At 59.0% G+C, this 25436-nt stretch overlaps 1 protein-coding gene across 11 annotated transcripts; it reads right to left on the bottom strand.

The window, feature by feature from the left end:
* Positions 1-490: 490 nt before the first annotated feature.
* Positions 491-21213, bottom strand: Cdc42bpg (CDC42 binding protein kinase gamma). 11 transcript variants are annotated; one of them, XM_078045642.1, is made up of 39 exons: positions 21020-21213; positions 20172-20465; positions 18998-19211; positions 16487-16578; positions 16319-16402; positions 15660-15755; positions 15268-15416; positions 14677-14770; positions 14309-14509; positions 13959-14207; positions 13497-13576; positions 12726-12820; positions 12557-12637; positions 12221-12327; positions 11945-12124; positions 11573-11665; positions 11323-11444; positions 11168-11240; positions 10812-10918; positions 10624-10738; positions 10323-10471; positions 10154-10242; positions 9800-9852; positions 9613-9711; positions 9470-9529; positions 9095-9200; positions 8689-8822; positions 8468-8631; positions 8291-8372; positions 7421-7637; positions 6110-6172; positions 5401-6000; positions 3847-3944; positions 3683-3767; positions 3444-3564; positions 3219-3336; positions 2889-3012; positions 2689-2777; positions 491-1626 (listed from the first exon to the last, which is right to left on the bottom strand). In XM_078045642.1, exons 3-39 carry the CDS (start codon positions 19155-19157, stop codon positions 1570-1572), a joined length of 4686 nt encoding a protein of 1561 aa, XP_077901768.1. In that variant the 5' UTR covers positions 19158-19211; positions 20172-20465; positions 21020-21213; the 3' UTR covers positions 491-1569. The 11 variants fall into 11 exon arrangements, 10 of the variants coding, with proteins under 10 accessions (XP_077901768.1, XP_077901771.1, XP_077901772.1 ...); XM_078045645.1 differs by having other exon boundaries at positions 20172-20343; XM_078045646.1 differs by lacking the exon at positions 20172-20465.
* Between the last annotated feature and the right edge of the window lie 4223 nt (positions 21214-25436).

The following is a 25436-nucleotide window of genomic DNA, read 5'->3' as shown; positions in this document are numbered from 1 at the left end:
TCTGGCTAGCGGCTGGGTTTCACAAAAGGACACAGCCACATACCGGAGATTCACTTCCTGGGCTGCCTTCCTGCTCAGCCATGGCCAGGCCACTACAAGTCTTCCTGCTGGCTGGCCTTGGGACACTGCAGCTCCTAGGAGGGGTCCCTTCACACTGCATGTGCCTTTGTACACCCTCCCTTCAAGACTAAACTCTCGGGCTGGGGATGTGGCTCAAGCGGTAGCGCGCTCGCCTGGCATGCGTGCGGCCTGGGTTCGATCCTCAGCACCACATACCAACAAAGATGTTGTGTCCATCGAGAACTAAAAAATAAATATTAAAAATTCTCTCTCTCCTCTCTCTAAAAAAAAAAAAAAAGGCTAAACTCTCACCCTGTTGGAGTATCACCACATTTTGAAAAACATAGTCTTTATCTACAAGATGCCCTTCTTCCTCCATCTCCCATCCCCCATTTTACAACCCCTCCCCCCAAGGACAAACCCAGGCCAGCAGCTTACAAAGTTGCCTTTATTGGTTTCCTGCTGCCTCACAGCATCAGGTCCATCCCTCCCAGGGATGTGGCATTTGAGGAGATAAATACTTATTTTGCCCCCCACGCTTTAGTGGGAGGAGGTTTAATAAAAATAGTAATATAATAATAATGACTATGATCAATAATAAAATGCCCCCTAGGTTCCCCTAATACACAATTGGTTGAAGCTTCAAGAAAAAGGACCCCTCTTTCTGGGAAGGGCCAAAGTATGCCTGGAAACGGCCCAGTGGCCCCCAACGGGTGTCCATCTCCCACGAGAAGCCTTATAAATACCCTCCCCATCCCGTCCCTTCCTTGGAATTATCTCCCCCCACCCCTGGGGGCGGATTAGCTGACAGTGTCAATCTTGCTCCCAGTACCACCAAGCCCTTCCCAGAGAAGAGCCCCAGGGTCTGGTTCTCCCTCTCAGCTCCCTCTCCCCTCCTCTTCTTCTTGGTTCCACCTTTATCCTTCCACTCTCCTCTGGATGCCCTCTCTCACCTTCCAATCCTTATCGTCTCTTCTTCCACTTCCTCTCTCCCTCTGGCCTCTCACCTTCTTCACCTACATACTGCCTCCTCCTTTTTCTACTCTTTTCTCTGAATCAGAGCCTGTCTGTCCCACCCTGCCCTGAGCAGAGACCCTGACATGCCCCATCTTCGTCTCAGCTGGTGGCCAGTGTTTACACAAGACCCCAGACCTGCTCCCAGAGACCTCGTCCCTCTCCATTCTCCTCACCCTGACTCTTAAAAGCACCCCAGGACTTGCCACTGGAAGGAAGGGCTTTGGCACTGTCACCCTGGGGCACCAGGGCCTTTCTATTCCCAGTGGCCAGCATAGGCTGGGGATGGGAGCCAAGGGGAAAGGCAGGATGAGGGTAGGGAGTCAGGATCCTGAGCCCTGGGAACCCAGGCAAGCCTCCTGGGCACTGCCCGCCCAGGCCCTCCCTGAGTCCAATTTCCATGTGTCCGGGACCAGCCGGAGTATGGCGTTCCTCAAGCTTTTTGCTCCCTCACATCCTTCTGTCTTGGGGTTGGGGTGGGCCCTGCAGAGTGCATCAAGGGAAGCTCTCTGACTCAGCAGCTGGTGGGAGGCTCCGGGGCCGCTCTGAGACCTAGAGGGAGAAAAGAAGCAGGGAGGAAGGGGCAGGGAAGATTGTCCTCAGCAGGACAGTGCCTCCCAGAGGCCTCCCTAGGACCCATCACAGGGCCTTGGCAGAAGTTAGATGTGCAGTGTGGCAGGGATGGGAGTAACTGAGTCACTGGAAGAACCTGGAGAACTCCTACTCAACCCTGAGGGAACCCAAAGTCCATCATTCATTCATTCACTCCAATCAGCACCCAGTCAACAAACTGGCTTTACTCTGGGCAGAAGAACTTTGAAACCTGACTCCTACCAGCAAGGAGCCCACAGTCCACTAAAGAGCCTAGGTACCCAAAAGAAAACCAGAGCGAGGCAGGATACCCAAGGAAAGGGGTGATGGGGTGGCAGTGACCACCTAACCAAGTGGCCAGGAAAACTTCCTCTCCTCTCCAGGATCAGTGGCCAGCCTGGGTGGCCTGGGTGTTAATCAGGTTGAAGACAGAGAAGGACATTCAAAGGAGGAGGGACTGTAGGGGCAAGAGCTTGAAAGTACAGAAAAACAAGGCAAGTCTGGGGTTCTGAGTGGCCCTGTGTGGAGAGAGGAGAGAGAGAGAGAGAGAGAGTGTGTGTGTGTGTGTGTGTGTGTGTGTGTGTGTTGGGAGACAGATGGAGAGGTGGCTGGAAGGTGAAAGAAACTGTCTTCCCTGCTTCTACACATCTCTGCATTCTGTCCCCAGCCCCAGATTGCCACCACCGACAAAAAAAAAAAAAGAGAGACCCAAGGACTCTCCCGGGGCACTTCCAATTCCAGGTAACATCACGTCATACCGATCTCACAGTATTACCTCATTTTATAGGTGAGGCAAGCCTAGGGAGTTTGGGCTCCACTGGGGCACGCAGCTAGAACAGTCAGAGCGGCCTAGGCCCACCTGCGTCCAGGGGCCGAGGCAGATAAGATTCTGCCTGTCTTAGGGTTGAGGGCAGGGAAGGGCTCAGCTTGTCCTCTGGCCTCACAACATGGGCACAGGGCTCAGAGGAAAACAGAATGCTTGACCTTTGGATAGGGGAGGGAAAAGCCCTCCCACTGGCTCACCTGTATCTGGGATGCTGCAGGACTCAGGGATCCCTGGGGGCAAGACACTGATTCGCTGGACAGAGAAGTCCAAGGTTTCCTCTTCACTGCTCCAGGAGCAGGATTGGGGAAGAGAACAAAAGTGTCTAGGTCAGATTTGCGGGGTCCGAAGGGTTGGAGATTTGGGTGTGGAGTACGGGAAGCTGCGGGGCTGCCCTTACTGGGGTCTGTGTCTCCAGGGAGGCCGTCACTGCCCATGGACGCAGGGCGCCGCGACGCCTCGGAGAAGCTGTGGGGCCGCTGCGGGCCGGAGCTGCGGGCACCTCGGCCCTTCTCTTCCGGAGCCTGTTAAGGGACAGTGCAGGAGGCTGGCAGCGGGAAGCACAACAGACGGGATGAACCCTCGGCTCCAGGCCAGGTATCAGAGGGATGAGTCACTGGCCTCAGCAGTCAGGTAACCAGAGGCCTGTGATTGGCTCGCGCTCACCCGAGAGCCCGGTGATTGGCTTGGCCCCACCAGGGAGGCTTGTGATTGGCTCCGGAGGACTTACTCGAGGCAGGTCCCGGGCGCTGTGCCTCCTGTCAGTAGGGCCCACGTGCACCAGGTGGTTGAAGTTGGTGGGCGGTGAGATAAGCTTGGAGCGCACAAAAGGGTCCTTCAGCATCTCCCTACGGGCAGAGGGGGCGTAAGGCGCAGGGCTGACGAGCTGGTGCTCGCTCCGCCCCCAATGGTGGAAGGCTCCGCCCAGCAGCGGCCCCTCATCGCGCATGCGCACCTGCGCTGCTGCTGCCGCTGCTCCGGCGAAACACGGAAGAAGAAGCGGCGCTTACTCTTTGTGCGGAACAGCTGGCGCCGGCTGTTGTCGGTGAGGTCGGGGATGTCGAACTCGTCCTTCTCTGAGAGAGAAGCAGAGAGCTGGGGGTGGGCGTGCTCACAAGCCTGCAGGGCTCCGGTCAGCTGCATTCGGGGTCACCCCCCCACACTTGTTCACCTGTGGACCCCCCGCTCCCTCACCTGCCAGCCGGTTCCTGAGGTAGGTCAGGCGGATCTTCTCGGTGCCATACAGGAAGAGGGAGCCCTCTGGGTTCAGAGGCCGCACCTGAGGCAGTAGGTGTCAGGGTCAGGCCGTGCCCCCAGCCCCACCACGTGCAGCCCCAGGGGTCTGGGCAGGCCTTCACCTTCTTGAGCGGCACCGTCTGGACCCATTCTGCTCTCCTCACGTCAAACACGTCAATGGTGTTCTCACTGAACACTGTGAGATAGGGGGCTGTGTAACCTGCAGGAGGGAAACTGCCTGTACTGTGCAGCCCCAGGCAAGCCTGGAACCTCTCTGAGCTGGATCCCGCCTCCATTCCAGGGGAAGACCCTGTGCCCTGCCACAGCACAGGGACTTCCAAGCCCCACTGCAAAGGTCCTTCCCTGAAGATGCAGGCTGCTCCGCCCTCTCCCTAAGGAGTGAGGTAACCAGGGAGCTCTCCCTACACGCCCCCACAGCGCCCTTAAGTCTCCCAACAACTCCCAGCAGGTACCACATCACCCCCAACCTGCAGAGGGACTGGAAACCCCAGAGGCACGTAATGGCCAAGGTCACCAGGCTGAAGAGGAGAGCTGGGATTTGGCCCCAGGCAGTTTGGGCCTAACACCTACAATGCTGAATGTCTGTGCTACACCCAACCTAGGCCCCACCCCAGAATGGCCTTTGATGGAAGCTCTGTCCCTCTAATCTAGCCCTTATCCTGTCACTCCATGGACACCCCAGACCACCTCAGTGCACATTGCTCCTGACATCCATAGCCCCTAGGGTGTGCTTGCCTGGGCTGAGTGCTGGATGTGGAGGAAGAAACCAGTCCCAACCTATTCTGCAGGCTCCCAGTGCACCAAACCAGTTGAGAAGTAGGAGAAAGGAGCCCAGAAAAGAGGTGGGGGAGCAAAGAGAAGCCGAGGACAGTGACAGGAGAGGGCCCGACAGGACAGGGAGCCGGAAGGCAATAATGATGATGACAGCAGTCATGGAGTGCCTGTTAGCTCCAGGTCCTGAGGTGCCATTGGGGCTTGACTTAAGAGCTGACCATGAGCTGGGTGCAGTGGTGCATGCCTATAATCCCAGCAACCTGGAGGTTGAGGCAGGAGAATATAGAGTTCAAAACCAGCCTCAGCAACGGCAAGTCGCTAAGCAGCTCAGTGAGACCATGTCTCTAAATAAAATACAAAATAGGGCTGATATGTGGCTCAGTGGTTAAGGGGCCCTGAGTAATCCTCAGTTTCAAACAAACAAACAAAACAGTTGGCCATGGCTGGGCACTGTGGCTCACACCCCTAATCCTTGTATTTTGGGAGTTTGAGGCAGGAGGATCAAGAGTTCAAAGCCAGCTTCAGCAACAGGGAGGCACTAAGCAGCTCAGTGAAACCCTGTCTCTAAATAAAATACAAAAAAGGGCTGAAGATGTAGCCCAGTGGTTGAGTGCCCTTGAGTTCAATCCCTAGTACTTCCTCCCTCTCCCCCCAAAAAAAGAGTTAGCCAGGTACAAGTGGAAGGAGGGCAGCACAGCACAGGGAGGGAAAAAGGAGAAATGAAGGACAGAAGAGGAAAATCCCAGGTACAACACCCAGGCAGAACAGAACATGCCAGGCTCTGGCTGCAGTGCCAAGCTCAGGAGGTTGGGCAGAACCCTGTCTTCTTCAATACAGTGCAGTGCCCAGCCCCATCCAGCCAGGCCCTCTACTGGCCTTACCCCAGCCTGTGGGTGCTGCTGGCCACAGTAACTCGTGACTGCGTGACTTGCGGCCAGTGCCATCCACGTAGACTCCAGCAGTGGTGAAGAGCAGCAAGAGCTCATTAAGGCTGAGCTCCACAGCACCCAGGGCCTCACCCAGGCCTCCACGGGATGATGGCAGCTCCTCTGGCACCAAGCCAGCCCCCAGTACCAAGGGTGCAGCCTCGTTGAGCAGCGGGTAGAGGGCGAAGGTACCCGCGGCACCCACACACAGCCGATCGCCCAGTAGCCCCAGGCTCTGCACAGATGCAGGTGCCTGAAACTCCCGGATGCGATGCTGCCAGGGCCCTGGTCCTGGGCCCAGCTGGTAGCAGAGCACCTGGCGCTTGATAGCTACACAGAGTACGGGAGTGCGCGCCTGCAGGATGCGCCCAGCTGTCAGCACCTGGCAGCCTCGGGACTCGGGGATCTTGGCACCTGTTGCATCAGTGCTTTCCAGCTCTGAGAGGGCAAAGAGGCGCACGCTAGGGCCACGGCCACACAGCACAACCAGCAGGCCTGCAGAGGGGCTGACAGCCAGCTGCTGCACCCGGCGGCACTCTCCCACCTGGAAGATGTCTGGGGAGTGGGGAAAAAAGCAGGTGGGTGAGAAGCAACCCAGTCCCCATCCTCCTCCACACTCTGGGGCTGGCTCCATCCACCAACCCTGGCCCAACCCTTCATGTACCATTGCTGTGCAGATGGATCACATAGAGCCCCTCCTCTGTGCCCAAGGCAAGCCGCTCCTGGTCTGGGAGGGGAAGAGGGTCTAGGGTCAGAGGGCCAAACCAGATTGGGGAGTCAGGGCATTCGCTTGCCTTGCCGAGTCTCTTGTTTCTTGAGGTGATGGGGGCGAGAATCCTGTTCATTGTCCCCTCAGTGGGCAGGTCACTCCCACAGTCTGGGCTGACTTAAAAGGGAAGGGCCTCCACTGCAGGGGTCAGGGTGAGAGCCCACCATCTTGAACTGTGGGATTCTGGGTACATCATGTCACCTTTTGGAACCTCCTTTTCCCCTTACATAAACTAAAGACCTGTAAACAGGTGCTGTGCAGAGGAGATGAAGTAGTGTGGGACAAGCACCAAGCACAACCCCTTGCCAAGGAACAACCCCTTGCCAATCTCTGGCTCCACAGTCTCTCCTGTGGCTTCTACCCTAAGTGACTTGCATGGCTCGAGCTGGCTCAGGACCTCGGCTGTTGGGGAAGCCAAAGATCTCTGCTTCACACCTGCTGAGGCCAGGCTCCCAGCTAAATCCAAGTGAATCTGGCAGCTCCACACTGGAGACATTGCGAGGCTTCAGGTGGTTCTGTGGCTCTTCCATGGTCACCCATCAGCTGGCAGGACAACCAGGACTGGGACCCTCGTTTATCTTTTTTCACCCCAGTAGAGGGGATGGAAGCCAGTGGTGGTCCTACTGAGCTACATCCCAGTCATTTTTATTTTAAGACACAGTCTTGCTAAGTTGCCCAGGCTGGCTTTGAACTTGTGATTTTTTTTTTCTTTTTTTGCAGGGGGTGGGAGGGATACTGTACTGGGTATTGAACCCAGGAGTATTTTACTACTGATCTATATGACCAGCCTTTTTAAATTTTTTTTTAATATAGTCTTGCTAAGTTCCTGAGGGTCTTGCTAAATTGCTGAGACTGGCCTTGAATTCGAGATCCTCCTGAGTCACTGTGATTACAGGAGTGCACCACCATTCCTGGCTCATTTGTCAATTTCTAAAGCCTTTGTTCCTCCAATCACGAGATTCTTTTAGTAAAAGCCGAAACTGAGGCACAGAGAAATGGAGTGGCAAGAAGCCAGGTCCCCTGGCCCCTGGCTCTTCACATATCTGTGCCCACGGGCAGACTGAGAGAGTGTGTGTGCAGGGTGGAATCTGCAGCTCTTAGAAAGGGCACTGACAGTGGCCTTAATGATCATCTGGGCCAGCTCCTCCCTGCAGGCCTGGACTTTCTCCCCAACCTACTTAGGAGTTCCCTCAGCAAGAGGCTCACCGATGACAGCGGCGCAGAATGTGTGGGGCAGGAGTGGCAGCCCGTTGTCGTAGGCCTCCTTGAGTGTGTACACAGGCCGGGGCCTTGGCCGTGTGTCCAGCAGCAGCCGCTGCAGCTCACCCAGCACCTGCAGCCATCGCTCCCGCTCCCCCTCGCTCTCAGCCAGTAGCAGCACGGTGCAGGTGGTCGGTGGCACTGTTAGCTGGGAGGCCGTCACCTGTGGGTGGGAACCCAGGCCACAGGGCTGCAGGACAAGACCCATCCTGCCCTCCTCCCTCCACTCCTTCACCAGCCGAGGACTGTGCGCTTGCTGGGTGCAGTGCTAAGCACAGGACAGCAGAGGATAAGCCAGACAATACGGTCAGGCAGGCACTCAGCTGGCCCCAGGGCCACAGGGGGAAGGACAGGCATTGTGCAAATACAAAGTAGGGCCCTACCCAGGCCCAGGGGACAAGCAGCTAACCAGGAGTTGGTCAACATGGTGAGCTCAGGCCTGGGGCTGGCAAGTCCGCACAGGGGAAGAGAATATGAAGAACCAAAGAGGGGGCAAGCATGAGCACAAGGCACTTTGGGAACTGGAGAGGTACCGTGTGGCTGGAGCAGAGAGGTGACAGGATAGAGGGTTGGGGAGGTCTGTGGGGTCAGATCCATGGTGACAAAGGCCCCAGCCTCAGAGCCCCCTGAGGGCAATGGGAAGCTATACAAGGGCCCTAAGCAAGGCAGGACAAGGCCAGGTTCCCGCAAGGCAGCCCAGGAGCCTGTGTAGCCATTCACAAGGAGACGAACTGGACTGACCAAGGGGGCAGCTATGGCCAGAGTGGGGACGGCAAGGTGGACAGTGGTTGAATCCACCCTGCCCTAAGTACTCACCCTAAAGATGCGTGGCAGGTCCCTGGATTGGGCATGGATAACATCTGGGGCCACGACTGGAGTGGCTGAGAACTGGGGATCCCTGGGAGGGGCATGGAGCAGGTCAGAGATTGCACTGTCCCTGGCTGCCCACCTCACCCAGTAGTCACTTACCCTGTCCCACTACCCGGCACCTACCTTAGGTCCAAGGCCTGCAGGAGGGCCCCACTGGCAGGGCTGACCCTCGGATCAGGTGCATCAAACAGCAGTAGGCGTGAGTCACTGAGGGCAGCATATACCCGCTGCCAGCCCCGCCGGACGCCCGAGGGCCGCGGCACCTTTGGGAAGTAAGCATGGGAGGGCTGCGCGTGTCCTCAGCCCCTGTGCCCATCTTCCCTCTCCCCCAAGCCCCAGCTCACCGACAGGAAGCCCTCATAGGCAGTGCCCGTGCCTGTCTCAGGGTGCACTCCCAGGGCTGTGCGGAGGAGTTCAGGGGGCACAGGGCAGGGTGGGGCCTGGGGGGCGCAGGTTGAATGACAGAAGTAGCCACAGGCTGCAGGGGAAGCAGAGGATGGTGTGAGGCTGGGTGGTGACAGCCCAGACCCAGGATTTGGGCCTTCCTAGCCCCCGTTCCCTTGAGGCCACAGTGGCACCTCAACTACCACCAACTGCCCATCAAATGAGAAAAGAAAAACTTGAGTGGTGGGAAATTTGGCCAGGAAGCACCAATGACCCTTGTTGGAGACAAAGAGCCTGGGGGTATCAGGGCCGCATCCCTCGGGCCTAGCAGGGGAAATGGGTGAGTATGGAGTATGGGGTTCTCACCATCACAGGCCAGGCCCTGGCGGCCCAGGCCCAGCATCAGTGAGGTGCAGCGGAGACACTTGGTAGGGGACGAGAAGTTCCGGAGACGCAGTGCGTGTGAGCCAGGCTGCAGAGGAGGGACACGCCATCACCCATGCCTGCCACGCCCAGGGCTGGCTCTATAACCATCTGAGGCGTCAGGCAGGCAGACAAGGATTAACAGTGTCACAGTGCCCACTCTGAGGCCCAGTGGGACTATGGCAGTGCATTTGGCTGCTGCCGCCACCACAAGCGCGGTCTGCCTGTGGTGATGTCTGTGAAGAGTCCCAACATGTGCATGGAGAGTGGCAGAATGGATTGGAGTCCCCATCCCACTTTGCCCCTCAAAGCACTGACCTTGGCAGGAGGAACTTCTGCAGGGGCAGTGGTGGCAGCAGGTGCTCTGGGGAACACAGCCTGCAGGAGGGACCTGAGTAGGTGAGACAGGCACGGGGCAGGGACATGGCCCAGCCCCCACTTATGGAATCCCCCATCCTCACCCCCATGCGCAGGCTGCGGCGGCCCTCCGGCTTCAGCTCTGGCTCCGCCCCAGGCCTTGGGGCCTCTCCTGAGATGCCAGTGTCCTTGGCTGAGTCCTTCTGGGGATGGGAGAGGGAGGGACAATAGTCACGGCCTCTGCCTCTCCCTAGGACTCCTGCTCAGCCAGTCCCTCTATCTGGTTCTCACCTCTGCGTTCCAGAAGGACAGGAAGGGGATGAGGGAGTTTGAGGGCTTGGTATCTGCAAATAGAGAGCATGGGTCACTGGAGGTGGGATTCCTGGCCTGAGGAAACAGAGGCGGCAATGGGGGAATCTCAACTCCCAGCTTCGTCAGCAGGGAAATGACCACAGGCCAGGAGGGAGGGGAGACGGCACACAGCAGGTGCTCAGTAAGTACTGGGCAACAGATGCTGGGCTTAGTTGCTGAGTGTGGGCAGACTTTTCTCTCCACAGCCCAGCCAGGCTGTCATGGGAGCCTCCTAGTGACCATGAGGTCAGGGTGGGGGACTGGCTCCCAGGCAGGTGTGCTATGGCCACTCACCACCTGGCCCGCGGGCCCGCAGCTCCTCCCGCAAGGCAGCCAGCTCCTGCTGCAGGGCTCCGCTCTGCTTCTCAGCCTCCTGCAGGCGTCTGGGGGGAAGCGGGAAAAGGCTTACCCCAGGCCTCCACGTGGGGCCCCGGCCCCCAACCCTGCCTGCCACTGGCCTCACTTCTCAGACTGCAGCTGGGCCTCCTGCACCTGTGTCAGCTGCTCCTGCAGATTCTGCTTGGCACGGATCTCAGCCTCCAGCGCTGACTGCAGCTCCAGCCGGGCAGAGGCCTCCATCTTTTGTAGCCGGCGCGCCTTCCACTGGTGGTCCTGGTGGCCACAGGGCAGCCTATAAGATGCCCTCTGGGCTTGGCTGCCTTAGAACTCCCTCTCACCAGACCACATGCTGCCTGTGCCACCTAGTCAGGTCCAAAGCCCTGGTTCTGCCACTCCCACCCCCACAGTGCAAATATGGGGCTCACCAGAGGCCGGGTAGGGAGCGTTTGGGTGCCCACATTCCGCAAGGATTCCAGCTCTTCAGCCATCTTGGTGGCCAGGGCCTGCAGGTAGCCTCTAGAGACCTTCTCATCATTCACCCTGATTGGGAAGGGCTCAAGGTCATGGCCTGGGCCCTCAGCCCACCTGGGACCCACCCGGCCTTGGTACCCACCAGTTGAGGATGTCTGCGATTTGGGCCTCCCAGTTGCTCTCGGTCTCCCGCCGCTCTCCCTCCAGCCGCTGTTTGCTCTGCAGCTCCTGTTCCAGCTCTTCTGCCAGCTGGTGCCAGGTGGAAGATGGCCTCAGTCCTCAGGAGGCCTAGCAGCCCTGGCTGTCTGCCAGCTCCCTAACCCCTGCCAGTCTCCTGACAGATGTCCCGACCACCCTGAAGCCCATCTCCGTTCACCCTTCTCACTTGCTACAGCGTGCCCACCAGCTGCGTCGCTGGCAGCTCTGCCCACCTACCCGACCAACACTCGCCCTGTCCTGCCTGTCAGTCGCCCAGTCCTCTCTGTCCACCCTGCTCACCCGCTCCTGCTCCTGGCTCAGTCGCTGGTTCTCCTCCTGCAGCCGGCACAGGGCCTCGTCCTTCTCTACAGGCCTGGCGAGGAAGAGGCAGAGGTGGTGGTGACACCCAGCGAGGCCCGGGCCAGCCCTTCCCACCGTCCCTGCTGCCTGCTCACCCACGGCTGCGGGCCTGTTTCAGCTGTTCCTGCAAGGCTGCCACCTCCTTCCTCAGCTGGGCCTCCTGAGGTCCACCTTCAGGCAGGCCTGTGCCGTTGGTCTCAGAGGCTGCGTGGACAGTCTTGAGGATGTGGAGGAGGGGTCAGGTAAGGCGGGCCCAAGCAGCCATGGCCCACTCTACCACAGGACAGGGGCTTGGTCAAGGACCCTGGTGGGAGTGCCTCTGGCCAGGGGTTGAAGCCTCACTACCTTGGCTGGGGAAGACTTCTTCTCAAGACTTCGCTCCCATTGTCCCTGGAGCTGTGCCACCTCCTGGCGCAGGGTAGCCACCTGGCCTTCCAGCTGTGAGGGGGTGCAATCAGGCCAATGCTGGCCTTGCCACCCAAATCCCTCTACCCCAACTTGACAGATTCCCAGGCTCTGCCAGGCACAGTGGGCTGGAGGAGGAAGTGGGTTCCCAGACACCCTTCCCCACCATGGTGCCCTGGCTCAGCTTCCACCAGCCACATGTGGGACACAGAGGCATATGGTATTCCCAGCTCCTTGAACCAGGCTCTGCAGGCTTCCTCCTGAACACAGGCATAGGGCCCATTGCTGTTCCTTCCCGCTCCTGTCACCCACCTCCCTTTGGGCATCCCAGGCTTCCTCTAGCTGGGAGCTCAAGGCTTGGATCCGGCTGGCTGAGGCCGCCTCTCTCTCCTGGGCCTCCTGTAGCTGCTGCAGCAACTCCTCCTGCCGGTCCTGGACTCTGCGCAGCTCCTGACCCTGCACCTGCAGCCCTGTCTGAGCCTCGGTCAGCTCCTAGGGAGTGAGGGATGGGGAGCACGAGGTCAAGTCAGGGCACAGACCCCTGTAGTATGAGCCCAGGCCACTCACCCCCCCTCACTCGGCTTTCACCTGCTGGAGCCGATCTTTCTCCTGCCACAGGTCACCGTCTTGGCTTAGGCTACCAGCAGGAGCCCCATCCATCTGGGACAAGTGGGCCTTGCTGTCTCTTAGCATCTCTGCAGGAACAGTCACTGACACCCGCATGTACTGACCTCCCCAGCCTCGGGGTACTCCACCACAGGATCTCACGGAACCTTCCCCGCAGCCCAGGGGGTGGGTCTCCCAGGCATATTTTCCACACAGAGGCTCAGAGCCTCTCTTCCAAGACCATATGGCATGGGCAGAGCAGGTGTAGGATGGGGATACAGGGAGGACACGGCCTGCGCTGGGAAGGGGGAGCAATACCTGCCAACCTCCCCTGCAGAGTTTGCACTTCTGTCCGCAGCCGCGCCAGCTCCTGGTGGTCTGAGTGGCCGTGCAGGGCCTCTGGCAGGGAGGGCCCACAGTGAGCAGCTCGTCCTGCAGCAGCAGCCCCCAGGGCTGGAACCCTCAGCCTGACCCAGCTGCCCCTTACCTTGGTGCTTCCAGCCCAGCTCCACCTTCTCCTGCTCCAAACGGCAGAACTTCTCCAGGGCAGCCCCAGGTTCAGATTTGCTCTCAGAAGCGGAACTAGAGGAGGACAGGGCAACTCGTACCAGAAACTTCACCCCCAAAGCCTCCTCCATCCTCCTGCTTCCATTCATCCTAGAAATACCCACTGAATGCCAGCTCCGTTCCCAGGACTGGGCTCTGTGCCAGCGAGAGAGAGAGATCAACCCAGGCTTTCAGGAGACCCTGGGCCATCCTGGCCCTCACAAGCAGGGTGACCTGGACAGTCATTTATCTGAGCCTCAGTTTTCACATGGCAAAATGGAGGCCCAGGTAAGATGGGCCCACTGGCCCCACACCCAGCACACAGTGGGTCTTCAGCATGTACTGCTCAAAGCACTCCTCCCATCTCACGGCACTTTACACTGGGCCCTCGCTTTAGTCTTGGGCCAGCCCCAGAAATGGACATCCTCCCATCCATTTTACAGAGGTACAGATTGATGCTCAGGAGAAGCAGGAGCCCTCCAAACTGCAAGTCTCTCCTCTGAGTCCAATGTTTTCCAAGCCTGCCATGTAGGGCATCATGAAGGCCACATGCTGGCATGTGGCTGCAGGATATGGGCATGGCTTGGCCTGGACCCTAAGGATGTGAGGCTCACTGCCACATGCTGGTTCTGGGAAGTCATTCCAGCCCTTTCTCAGGCTCTTGATGAACAATGCCCCCAGCTTCCCAGCAGGTGTGTGATGATAGACTCACTGGCTGGAGGTATAGGTGAAGCCCACGAATGGCAGGTGGTGGCCTGAGAAGGCCCCATGGGAGGGTGGTGGCAGGGTACCCTGCAAGAGAGGGAAGGAGAATCAGAACCAGCAGGCACAACTCCAGGCTGACGCTCAAGAACCAGGAGACCCCAGAAACGGGCATGTCAACCTCTTCCTGCTCAGACACGAACCCAGGGGGACAAAACCAATCACATCTCCCCTAAGTCCTTGAGGCTGTGGTGTTCAGGGACTGCTGGGAGTTCTCTTCTGGTTAACAGGAAGACCCAGCTTTCATGTGGTACATCCACCTCAGTGCAGGAGAGCCAACCAGGTGAACTCTAACCCTCATGAGCCCCCAAAGGCCTCACCCAGGCCAGCAACTGTTTAGGGAACCTCTGGGGAGTCTCACAGCCCTCATAGGGCAGGGCAGCCCCCTCCTGCAGTGGCATGTGCCACTCACTGGATGGTTGAGAGTGTCGTCATCCACATCAAAGTTGGAGGTGTCCATAGGCCCTCGAAGCTCAGGGATATAGGGGGCAGTGCTGTTCGCCAGGCGCTCCCAGTCCACGCCTTGGAAAAAGGGGTGGTTCCGGAAGTCATCCAGCCCGCCACGACCCAGCCGCTCCTCCTGGCGGCACAGCAGCCGGCGGATCAGGTCATGGGCACTGGCTGGCACATCAGGCACATCTGAGGGGAACTGCAGGTGGTCCTGTGGGCCAGAGCAGGCGCCAGGCAGGTCAGGCCAGGGGCCCACCTTGGCCTGCAGCTATTCCACTGTCTCCCCAGAATCCCAGGGTCCAGTGGCCAGACCTCATGGTTCATGATCTTGCCATAGGTTTCCACCAGGGATTCAGCATAGAAAGGTGTTTCCCCGAAGAGCAGCTCGTAGGCGCAGACTCCCAGGGACCACCAGTCGCACTGCGGGCCGTAGTGGCCCTTGCCCTCCTCCATGGCCTGTAGGATCTCAGGGGAGATGTAGTCTGGTGTCCCTACTGCCACCGATGAATCCACCTGTGGGTGTTGGTGTCAGATGCTATGAGGATACTTTCAGCTTGGCTGGGCCTGCTAGGCCCTCACCCGGGCCTGGGGCCGCACTCCCCAGAGGCGGGCTGCCCTGGTGCCCCCTGTTCCCCTGAGAATTTGACCCCTCCAGTTCCCACTCTGGGCGTGGTCCTTACCATGCCACTGTTGTTGAGACGCAGGCAGGAGCCGAAGTCAGCCAGGCGGATGTGCCCGTTCATGTCCAGAAGGACATTGTCTGGCTTGACATCCCTGGAGGGGAACAGGGAGAGTGAGGGATGGCTCCACGTGGATGCCCATTTAAGGCGTGTGTCCAGGTGCCACCTGCTCTACCCACGTGTGTTCCTGAGGGCACTCAAGGGCCTAGTGTGTGTGTGCGTGCATGCAAGAAGAGAGAAGGCTGGTGGCCAGGAGGAAGATGGTGGTTACCTTGGGGAAAAGTCCCACAAGAATGGCCCTAGGACAAGCTGCAGGGGATGCAGGGCTACCTGCAGACCTGACCACCCCTTGAAGACCTCAGCTCTACCACCCGCTAGCTGGGTCATCTTGAACTGAGGGCTTGCCTGTGCTTAGCTATGGCTTCTTTCACTGTGAAAGGGACATACTGCATCCCCACCTCAGAGGGCTTTTTGGAAGGAGGAGTCAAGAGAAACTTACAAAGTACCCTGCACAGTGCTGGGTACATGGCAATGCCATACCCCGGCAGTCACCAGGGACTGGCCGGGCAGCGGGGGCCTTGAGGGCCTTACCTGTGGACATAGCCCAGCTGGTGCAGCGAGTGGATGGCCAGCACCATCTCAGCCAGGTAGAACTGAGCAAGCTCAGGGGGAAGGCGGTCCTCAAAGCGGCTCAGCAGCGTGAGGAGGTCCCCGCCAGCATAGTAGTCCATCACCAGGTACTGCCCAAAGTGCAGGGAGAATCAGAATAGGAGGAGCGGCCCCCTGGGGCACTGGGAAGGCAGGGCCTGGCCTCCAGAGAGCTCAGGGGTGGCCAGCTCCCAGCCAAACTCAGCAGGAGGCTCTCGGCCCAGGAACTGGTGAGAAGAGGCTAAGTCCTGGTCTGAGTGGACCCAGTGCCCTGGCCCCCAAGGGGCTTCTCCTTGTCCCCAGGTAAGATCTGCCCCCACTCCCAAGTGTCCTACCAGGTACTCCTCGTCCTGGAAGGCATAATGCAGAGCAGTCACCCAGCGGCTGTCCCCCTTCACCAGAACGTCCCGCTCCTCCCGGAAACAGGCGGTCTGTAACAGGTTTGGGGGAGCAGAGAGCAGTTAGGATCAGAGCCTAGGAAAGACCCTGATCAGTTCGGGGGATGGTGAAGGACTCATAAGCCTGGGGGCTGAGATTGAGGGTACAGCTCTGCTCTGCCCCAGGCTGACCTTGGATGAGCCAAACCCATGCTTTAAGGCTCTGGGCCTCTGTTACCTAGAGAAAAGTGGGAACAACTCTGCCCACTCTTCAGAAAGGTTTACTGTGCCAGGCTAGATAGCCCACGCCTGCTATCCCAGCAACTCAGGAGGCTGAGGCAGGAGGATCGCAAGTACAAGGCCAGCCTCAGCAACTTGTCAAGGCCCTGAGCAACTTGGTGAGACCCTGTCTCAAAATAAAAAGGGCTGGGGATGTGACTCAAGGCTTATTGTGAGGAAGGGACATGAGATGAGTGGCTGTCTAGGATGGAATCCTTTGTTGGCTCGGCAGCCAGGTCCTGCCCTGCCCCTTCCCCTGAGTGCCTCGCAGGTCTTGCTGGCAGCACACGCTTCCTCTGCCCATCTGTAGGTTTCCCGAGACCAGAGCCCACACTGACCTCGGCCCTCTTCAGCATCTCCCATTTGTGCAGCATTTTCATGGCAAAAATCTGCCCACTGTCCCTCTGCCTCACCACAGCAACCTGAGGACACAGGGAGAAGTGGGGTCAGCCAGGTCAGGTGCACATCCCCTGTCCCCTCCCAGCCACCCCAGGCCCTTTGCTCACCTCCCCAAAGGCCCCTCGGCCGATCACCTTCAGGATCTCAAAGTCATCTCGCTGTAGACGGAGTTCTTTCACCTTGGTTACAAAGGGACTGGCTGAGGGGACAGAGCAGGTAGCTCAGTGAGCTGTGAGAGGGCCAGCTTCCTCTCTCACCTTGGGAAAGCTGGGAGGTGCCACTCCCATGAGGCCAGGGCAGGGAGGACCTTCCCAGGGACAGCCAAGGGGCTGATAAGACCTGGAGCCCGTGCAGCATTGGCCAGGAAGCTGCAGGGGAAGGTCCTGGCTCAGCAGACTCCACCTGGCCCCCACCTCCCTGACTCCAGGCAGCCTCCATCCCTGACAGGACATGTAATCCTCCCAGCCTGGGGCCTAACCCTGGTCGGCCAGGTCACCCTGGGGAGGATGAGGACACCATTCCCACCCCCGGCTCACAGTTCTTGGCCCCTAACAGGGTCAGCCAGGGGCCTGTATTGGGAAACTGGACAAGTGACATTCCTTGTCCCCAGAGAGGCTTCTCTACCATTCAGGAACTGTGAGCCAGGGTCTAGGGTCCCTGTAGGTGCAGAAGTACTGGGCTGAGGTGAGGTGGGGCAGCCTGGAGGGCAGGGAGGGTTCTGCGAGGTTATGGGAGGAGGTCTGTGTTCCCCAGTGGGGCGCCCTGGTCTGGAGACGTAGACACCAGTCGTCTCAGGTGCTCACAAGACTCAAAAACAGGGCCACAAACCCCTTTCTGGCACCCGAGGGTCCCCTCCAAGCTGACCAGCCCTGCTGCTCTGAGTCCTCTCTCTCTCTCTGGATGGGGCTTGTGGCTGGCCAAGAGCCTCCCCCTGTGTCACAGTCTCTGATAGCTCCAAGAGGGACACCTCCAGTCACTCCCAGGCCCTCTCCAGGCCGCAGGCCCGAGGCCAGGGGGATTGGGTCTTTGGAACAGAGGGAGGGAAGCGGGAGCAGCCAGTCAGGATTGGGGGCAGCTGCGGTCTGGCGCCCTGCCTCAGTTTCCCCCTGCCAGGAGGTGAACTCCCTGCCAGCTGGGCGGGCCTGTGGGTGGGACGGAGAGCTGCTCCACAGGTTTATCAGGCAGAACCCCCGCAGTGGGGGTGGTGTGGAAACCTCATTACAGAAATTAATTGTCTCTTTCCCAGGTCTGTGCATGGAGCTAGGGAGGAGCCGCCACAGGCCTCCAAGAGGGAACGGAGGCCAGGGCAGTTCCCCGCCAGCCAGATGGGCCAAGGCTTGGGGTCCAGAACCGGGAGGACCCACGCCCCCAGGACAGGAGGCTCAGTGCCCCAGCCTTGCCACAGGGGATGGGGGCTCTGGGCAGGAGCAGAAGCAAGTTAGGGCAGGAGAGGAGTGAGTCACGCCCTTGGAGTTACCTCGGGAGATGTCAACAGACAGGCCCCCACGCTAGGGTCCTAGGCAGAGATGCCAGGCGCAGGTTAGGGAGGAGCACACGCGTGTGTGCAAACACACACACACGTGGGTGTGGGCATTATGGGGGAGGGGTGTGTGATGACAACACAGTCAGAAACACTAGCATAATATGCGCGAGTCCTGGGTAGACCAGCAGGCAACAGGGGCAGGGCCCTGACTGCCCCCACCCCAGATGCAAGGAGCAAGTCTAGGTGGCAGGCCTCCGACAGTACCAGGTGGAACCCTGAGCCTGTCCACAGCTCAGGAGCGCCAGGAACGCTAGTCACCCACTGGGCAAACACCCCACCTCACCCCACCCTCCAGGCTGGGTCCCCATGTCCTGGCCAGGTGTGACCAGGGAACCCTCGGGCTGGCGCCAGTGCCCACGCTGGGTTCAGGGTCACCCCCTTGCCAGCCACTCCCAGTGATTCAGATGAGTCAACCAGGAAAGGGCGCAGACCCACCTCCAGCCAGGTCCCCCTCTCTAGCCCTCAGGAACAGCCCTCAGGAAGCACATTGCACATAGGGGGAGTCCAGGCTGGGTGGACTGTGTGCAGGGTGTGGGGTGTCTGCCAATATGAGCACCTACAGGTCTGAGGGATCCAGGTGTTCCACGGCACAGCAGGCAGGGCTCCCTGGGTCCCTTCATGAGCAGCATGTGTCTCAATGTGGGGGTGAGGAATGAGGGAGACTGAGAAAGCCTGTGTGTCTGTGTGACACGCAGAGGGGTCCTGGCTGGGGCAGGAATCTCGTACATAAGGTTGAGGAGAGTGTGTATTAGGTACATACGTCTGCGGTCTACACCTGGGGACAAGTCTGTGTGTGACTGTGTTAAGTACGTGTTGTGTATTTGCTGAGGTCTGGGAGTGGGAACCAGTGTGTGTGAGTGACGTTGAGGTGTGCAGGTGAGTCAGTTGGTCAGCCCTGGGGTCCGGGGACACGTGTTAGAGCCAAGTGCGGGGATAGGGAGAGTCTTCAAGGGGAGTCTCTAGGGTGTGCGGTACTGCGGGAGGGCATGAGGAGGTGGAATACGCGGGGGGTCCCAGCGCGGTGTCCCTAGGGCAGCTCGTCCACCCTCCACCCCGAGCCGCCCAGGCTACTCACCCCAGCTCAGGAACTGCGCCACATTGCGCTCCCGACGCAGGGGGGCGCTGCTGAGCTCGTGGTGCAGCCCCAGCAGCAGATCCAGGAGGCCGTCGAGTCCCGGGCCGCCTCCGGCCTCACCCCGCGCCAGCTGCTCCAGCGCGCGTAGCCTCTGCTCCATGGCCGCGGCCGGAGCCCCGTGCCCGGACTAGAGCCAGGCCGTCGGCATGCCCGCCTGTCGGTGGATCGATCCGTCCGTGCGTCCGTCGGTCCGCGCGGCCTCCCCCCACCCTCCCGCCCTCCCCGCTGTCACCTTCCTCCGCCGCCGCCCGCGCACCCTCACCTGGGCGCCGCGCCCCGCCCTCCTCCCCGCCCCCCGACGGACGGGCAGGTACGCGCCGGCCAATGGGAGCTGCGGCTGAAGGCGAAGGTGGGAGGGTGGAGGCGCGCGGGGCGGGGCCAACTCCCGGCCAGGAAGTGGGGGGGGGGCGGACCGTGAAAAGCAACTCCTGAGCGGGGCGGGGAGGGGGTCCGTTGGGGTCGAAACGACCGCCGTACCCCTGCGCGGCCCCAGACCCAGCCCTACCTGCTCCCTCGCCCGGCCCTAACCTAGATGGTGCCTGCCCAGGTCACTACAACTTCCTCGCGCCCTGGGCAGCGGCCGCCTCCCCTTTGGCCCAGGGAGAGGGGCTGGGGACGGCCGCGGCCCCGGAGCCGGATGGGAGTTGTAGTTCGCTCTCTCCCGGGTTTGCCCGCTGCGCTTGGCAGCACTCCCTCACCCCACCCCAAATTTCTGATCACACTTTGTTTTTTTTTTTTTAAATCGTGAGAAGTGACATGAGAGGGAGATCGGATAGGTTTGGTCACACCCATTTGGCAGATGAGCACACTGAGGCTTGGGAGGAGGAAGGTGAATGAGGGTCGAGCGTGAGGGGCTCCGAAGCTAGACCCCAGTGTGGCCCGACCTGGCACCTCCACCCCAGGCTTGCTGAGCAGGGCCGGCGGCCCGACGTGGAATGTGGAGGGCAGGAAAGGTCCGAGATGTCTGGAGCAGGCCCCCGCTCTGTCTAATGCTGTTTCTCACTTCTGCCCAGCTGTGAGCAGCTGGCCTGGACGCGAAGCCGTGGGGTGGGCATTTTAGTCGCTTTAGACAAACTTTCTTTCATTAGAAGACCTGTTTGATAGTTTCCTTCACCTTTCAGACTAGGGAGCTCCTTGGGATGGGACGGGGTGGGTTTCCCGTGTTGGGGGAGGGACGCTCTGTCATGTCTGCCAAACGGAGCTGGACACCTCTGGCTGCAGGCTGGGTCTTCTGGACACAGCGGGTGTTTCATGGGATCTTCGCGGACATGATGCCTTGGGGCCTCCTAGGGCTCACAATGTGTGAGATGGAAGGAAAATTGGGGTGCTTCTCGAATTCGTCAGGTTGGGAAGAGGAGCCAGGGTTCAAACTCAAATCTGGGGATCTTCATCCCCGCATCTGGGTCTCCTGGAAGGGTAGGGACGGAGCTTGGACGGTTTGATTGAGGCCTTCTGGCTCTCGCCTAAGGGATTTTGAGCCTTCCTTGGGGACCAGCTCGGGTGGGGCGCAGCGAAGGTAAGAGGGGGCCACATGGGGGCGCCAGAGACCAGGGGAGGGGCAGGCGCTCTGCGGGAATCAAGTTCTCAGCCAGAGTTAGGGGGCCAGTAAGGGGTCCTGGGCAGTAAGACGGACTTCTCTGCTACCCGTACTCCACCGCAGACTGGACATCCTAACTCCCCCTCCCAACGCAGCCCAGCGGCGGGTATTCAAGGGCCAACTGGCCCGGCCTCCAGGTCCTGGCTTCTTCCCTGTGTAACTCTGGGTTCCTCCCTTAACCTCTCTGAATGCTGAATTCTCAGAAAAACCCGTGCCCCACACTACAAGGGGAGCTGAGTCCCGGGGCCTAGCTGTGTCGGGCAGGACTGGAACCGGCGCTAGGTACTCCCTGCCTCTTTCAGGTATTTGATTTCTTTTTGGTTGTGTTCTTCCTGGCATAGTATTTTGCAAGCCTGTTTCCTTACCTGTAAAAGGGGTTGCAGTTGCCTGCTCACCCTTCGCAGTGCTGGTGCCGAAGATCCTGAAAGGCTCACTCTGCCTGCCCGGTCCAGCCCCAACAGGCGGCCAGGCCTCCTTGGCCCTCACAGTCAGAAACAGTGCCTGGACATGACCTCACTTTGTCCCAGCAGCTCTGTTCTCTGATCCTTTGTGAGCCAGGCCCCCAGGGCCACAGAGGTCTGACCTTGCTCCCTGCAGAGCCCTGCATGCCAGGAGGCCCATGGCCAGCTCAGAAGGGGTCAGTGAATGAATGAGTCCCTCCACCCCAGAACCTGGCCCACAGCCGGTCTGAGCCGTCAGGCCACTGTCTTTCTTTTCCCTCTTCCCAAAGTGTCCTCATTCAAATGCCTCCTTCATGGCCACTGTTTCCCAGAGGCTGAGGACAGTAGGAGAAGTCTGCTGCCCGGCAGCCCTCACCTACCTCCTAAGCCCCCTTGGTATGGAGGTGCTGGCACCAGCCCTCCCCCAGCCTTCAGGCAGAGGTCATGATGATAACACCTTGCATTCTTAGGTGCTTCTTAGCATTTCAAAGTGACTTCAGATCTCTTATCTCCACAAGAGCCCAGCCAGGAGAGTTCTGATTACACTCCTTCACAGATTAGCGCCAGTGCCAGCCCTGGGCTCCTGCCCTCAGTCCACACCCTGCCTGCGTGCCTGGGTTCCCTGCTTAGGTCAGTGCCTGGCAGTAGACGGGTACTGTATGGTGCCCAAGTGCTGGGGCCAGGGGACAAGGAAAGGCCAGACCAAGTGGACTTTGCATAGGCTTCTGCAAACAGCCTTCGATGGAGAAAAGAGATCGATTCAGCCATCCAGGCCCAGCAGAAAGAGAAGTTTCCGAAAAGGGGAGAAGCCCAGAGAAGGCTGCTCACCGCAGGGAGAGGCTCCGGGAGCCCAGGAGAAATGAGCAGGGACCCCAGGTCTTCTGAGCCCCAAACCTGGCCCTCTGGAGCTGGAAGGAGGCTCAGACACAATGCAGCCTCCAGGGTCTGCCACCTCCAAAGTTCACATTGCAGTCTTTATGAGGCTAGTTCTGCGGGCTCCCTCTCCCAAGATTCAGATTCAGTTTTATTTTTTTTTTTAAGATAGAGAAGAGAGAAAGAGAAAGAGAATTTTTTAATATTTATTTTTCAGTTTTCGGTGGATACAACATCTTTATTTGTATGTGGTGCTGAGGATCGAACCCAGCGCCCCGCGCCTGCCAGGCGAGCGCGCTACCGTTTGAGCCACATCCCCAGCCCAGAGAGAGCTTCCGTTTTATTGGGGGGCTGAGGAAGAGTCCCCCAGCCTGGTCTCTGAAGCTGCTGAAAGCTGCTGCCCTGCTCTGAGCCACAGGAAGTATGGTGCCCACTCCTACCTGAGGGGAGCAGGGAGCAGACAGCTGGCCGCAGGGTATGTGGTCTTGGGCAAGTCCTGTCCCCGCTCTTTGGACACATTTGTGTGTAATGGAGAACGGCACCTGCTCAGATGTGAGGGGCTAATGAGGCCCATGTATGGCGACCACTGGCTCCTCCCGTGTCTCTCTAGAGAGCCGGGATTTGGAGTGGGGAGCTCAGTGCACCTGCTTTTGCTGCTTAGGCACCTCGTTCTGGTTTGAAGGTGTGTGTTGGGGGTTGGGGGGCTGATGGAGCTGGCTAGGTTGAGCAGCCACTAGTCCCCACCCCAGTCCTTGGCAGCCCCCATCCCACCAACCCCAGGCACTCCAGGGGTGTGTCCTTTGAAATGTCCAAAGCTCCAAATGGGTGGACATATGGTGGTTTTGTGATCCTGGGTTTTCTTCCAAAAACCTTCCCCTGGCTGCTTTAGCGCGCCATAGGGGCTCCCACGCTCTCCCAGCTGCAGCCCCATGTGGTTTTGCAATTAATGGTCCCTCTGGGTGCACAGGAAGCCCAGCCCTGAGCCCCCTTGGCCACCACCCCTCTGGCCGGTGGGCGCCACCAAGTCTGAGCTGCTTCAGGGAAGGGTGGGACCCCTTGTTTTGTTCGGAGGGTTGGGTGGGGCACTGCGCTCCCCAGACTCCACCCTCCCTCCTCCCCTATAACTGCCCCAGGTATTCAGCAGCGGAGGCCACTGAAGGTGGACATCCTGGGGACTCTGCCTCCATGAGCATCTGGAGTCTGAGGAAACAGGCTCAGGAGGCAAAAGCCCTGGCCCGGCCCCAGAGTGACACAGCTGGGACTCAAATACAGGCTGTCACCCAGGCTGCCCTCTAAATGCTGCTTGGCTTTTTAAGACTTTTGTTATTAGTTTTTAATTTTTGGTAGTGCTGGGCATGAAACCCAGAGTTCCATGCATGCTAGGGAAGTGCTCTGCCACCGAGCCCCAGCCCTAGCCCTGGCAGTGACTTCGAACACAGCAGGTATGGTGGCTGGGTGTCGTCTCACCAGCTGGCCTTAGACAAGTCCTATGACCAGAATAATTGAGATGCAAACAGGGCCCAGGGGTGGATTTGTAGTTTTTTGGGGTTTTTAAGGAGAAGAAATGTTTGTTCTGAATGAAATTGTAGAAGGAACCTCACCAGACCAAACAGCCACTGTGGAGGGCAGTGGTAAAGCCCTTGGCCCCTGGGAACTGGGCTCTGAGGCGCTGCATGGGTAGGACAGTGGGGTGGTGACAATTGTTGCAGAGGTCTCTCACTCTAGGGCTCAGGAAGTGAGAGCTTCCTTTGCCCCAGCACAACCTCCCAAGAGGGTCTTCCCACCAGGATCCTGGCTGCGAAGGAACCTGGAAGGAGTCGAGGGGTGGGGGCTGGGTCACCAGAAGGGTGGCCACACCCTGATCCACATCCACTGGCCCTTCCTGAACTCCCCTCTCAGTCTAAAGAGGACCTCAATATATGCAACCCGAACCAGGCCTGGGAGCTCTGGGGCAGCCGTGGGGTGGGGCAGACGCTATCTTTGTCCTTCCTTCAAGGCTCAGCTCGCTTCTTGGCAGCCTCTGGGGTTCACTGCAGTGGGGGGCGGGGGTGTGCCGAGAGTGGACATTGGACGTGCTGCAGAGCCCCGTGGATACAGTGGCCCAATGGAAGAGGGCAGGCCTGGCCATTCCCCAACTGCATTCCAGGAGAGCTCTTGGGGTCTGTTTTCTTTGACTCTTGACAGCTTAGTCCACTTCCAAGCCCTTCCTGGGTGGGAGACAGGGACCACAGCATTTCATCTGGGCTTCTGGAGCCTGAGATAGCACAGTCAGGAGTGGGCAGGTGGGAGCTTTTTTTTTGTTGTTGTACTGGGAATTGAACCCAGGGGGGCACTTTACCATGGAGTTGCCCTCTCGGTCCTATTTATTTATTTATTACTAAGGATTTAACTCATGAGTGTTTTACCACTGAGCTATACCCTCCAGCTTTTCAAATTATTATTTGGGTATTGGGGAGTGAACCCAGGGGTGCTTAACCACAGGGCCACATCCCCTGCCCTTTTTATGTTTTGAGACAGGGGCTCACTGAGTGCTTAGGGCCTATCAAGTTGCTGAGGCTGGCCTTAAACTCGCGAGCCTCCTGCCTCAGCCTCTGTAAAAGGAACTTTCAAAGGGAAACAGTAAAAAACAGCGTGGAGCTGGAGAGAACTGTCTGAACCTGCTGTCGAAGCTGAATGTCTTGGGCTCTTCTGTTGTGAAGGGGGAAGGCAGCCCTCCCTGGATTCTGAAGGCTTAGGAGAACCTAGGTCATGGTGAACCTACACAGGAGGTGACTGACGTGGGAGGTCTAGCAAGCCTGGGGCACTTTGACTCAGAGCTGGGACAGAGGGGGTATATCGGCTGGGCCCCAGACACATCCTCAACCCTCCAGATAAACACCTGTTTACTCTGTCCGGGGCCTTGTTCACCTGGAGCAGTCTCTCCCTGCTACACCTCCAGTCTGCACCCTCCTGGAGCACAGTCACTGCCGATTTGTCACCCTTTCCTTTGCTGGTACAAACAGGCCTTCTATCTGTGACATCAGCTGGCCCTTCTGGCCCCACCCAAAGCTGTGTGGAGTGTCACTGTGTCTGATTGGTCTGTCTTGAGCTGCCCTCCCTGTCTTTAAACAGCCCTCAGGGTGAGCGTGGAGCCGGGCTGGAGCCGGAGCCCAGAAACCCGTTTAACCGAACCCCTCCAGGTGCCAAGGGCCCCAAGGGCGCCCACTGTCTGTCTCTGAGGTGGAGCCAGCATGAAGTGATGCTGTGAAGGTGGCGCGCAGAGGTGCCCACCTGGCCCAGGTGGCCTGGCTTTGCCGACGGTGTTAGCCCCACCAGAATAAGCTCCCCAAGCTCAGCCCCCCCAACAGGGAAACGGGCCTCAGCTCCTCCCCAAGCCCCTTTCCCTACTCCCGTCTGCAGGACCCTGTTAACAGGAGGCGGCATTTTCTATAGTTAGTGGACTGGGCAGCGGTGGCCCCTCTCGCCCTGG

This window comes from Ictidomys tridecemlineatus, chromosome 4 (assembly GCF_052094955.1).
Source record: "Ictidomys tridecemlineatus isolate mIctTri1 chromosome 4, mIctTri1.hap1, whole genome shotgun sequence".
NCBI classification, from domain to species: domain Eukaryota; kingdom Metazoa; phylum Chordata; class Mammalia; order Rodentia; family Sciuridae; genus Ictidomys; species Ictidomys tridecemlineatus.
Note: the sequence above shows the minus strand (reverse complement) of the source record. Positions and strands in the feature narration are given on the sequence as shown.

Bases quoted from the DNA above. Each gene is read 5' to 3' on its own strand.
- Cdc42bpg (XM_078045642.1), bottom strand. From the start codon at position 19,157: ATGGAGCAGAGGCTACGCGCGCTGGAGCAGCTGGCGCGGGGTGAGGCC. The intron at 16,579-18,997 runs GTGAGTAGCCTG...CTGTCCCCTCAG, and splicing joins GGCGCAGTTCCTGAGCTGGG to CCAGTCCCTTTGTAACCAAG. The intron at 9,712-9,799 runs GTGAGAACCAGA...TCCCATCCCCAG, and splicing joins TGTCCTTCTGGAACGCAGAG to AAGGACTCAGCCAAGGACAC.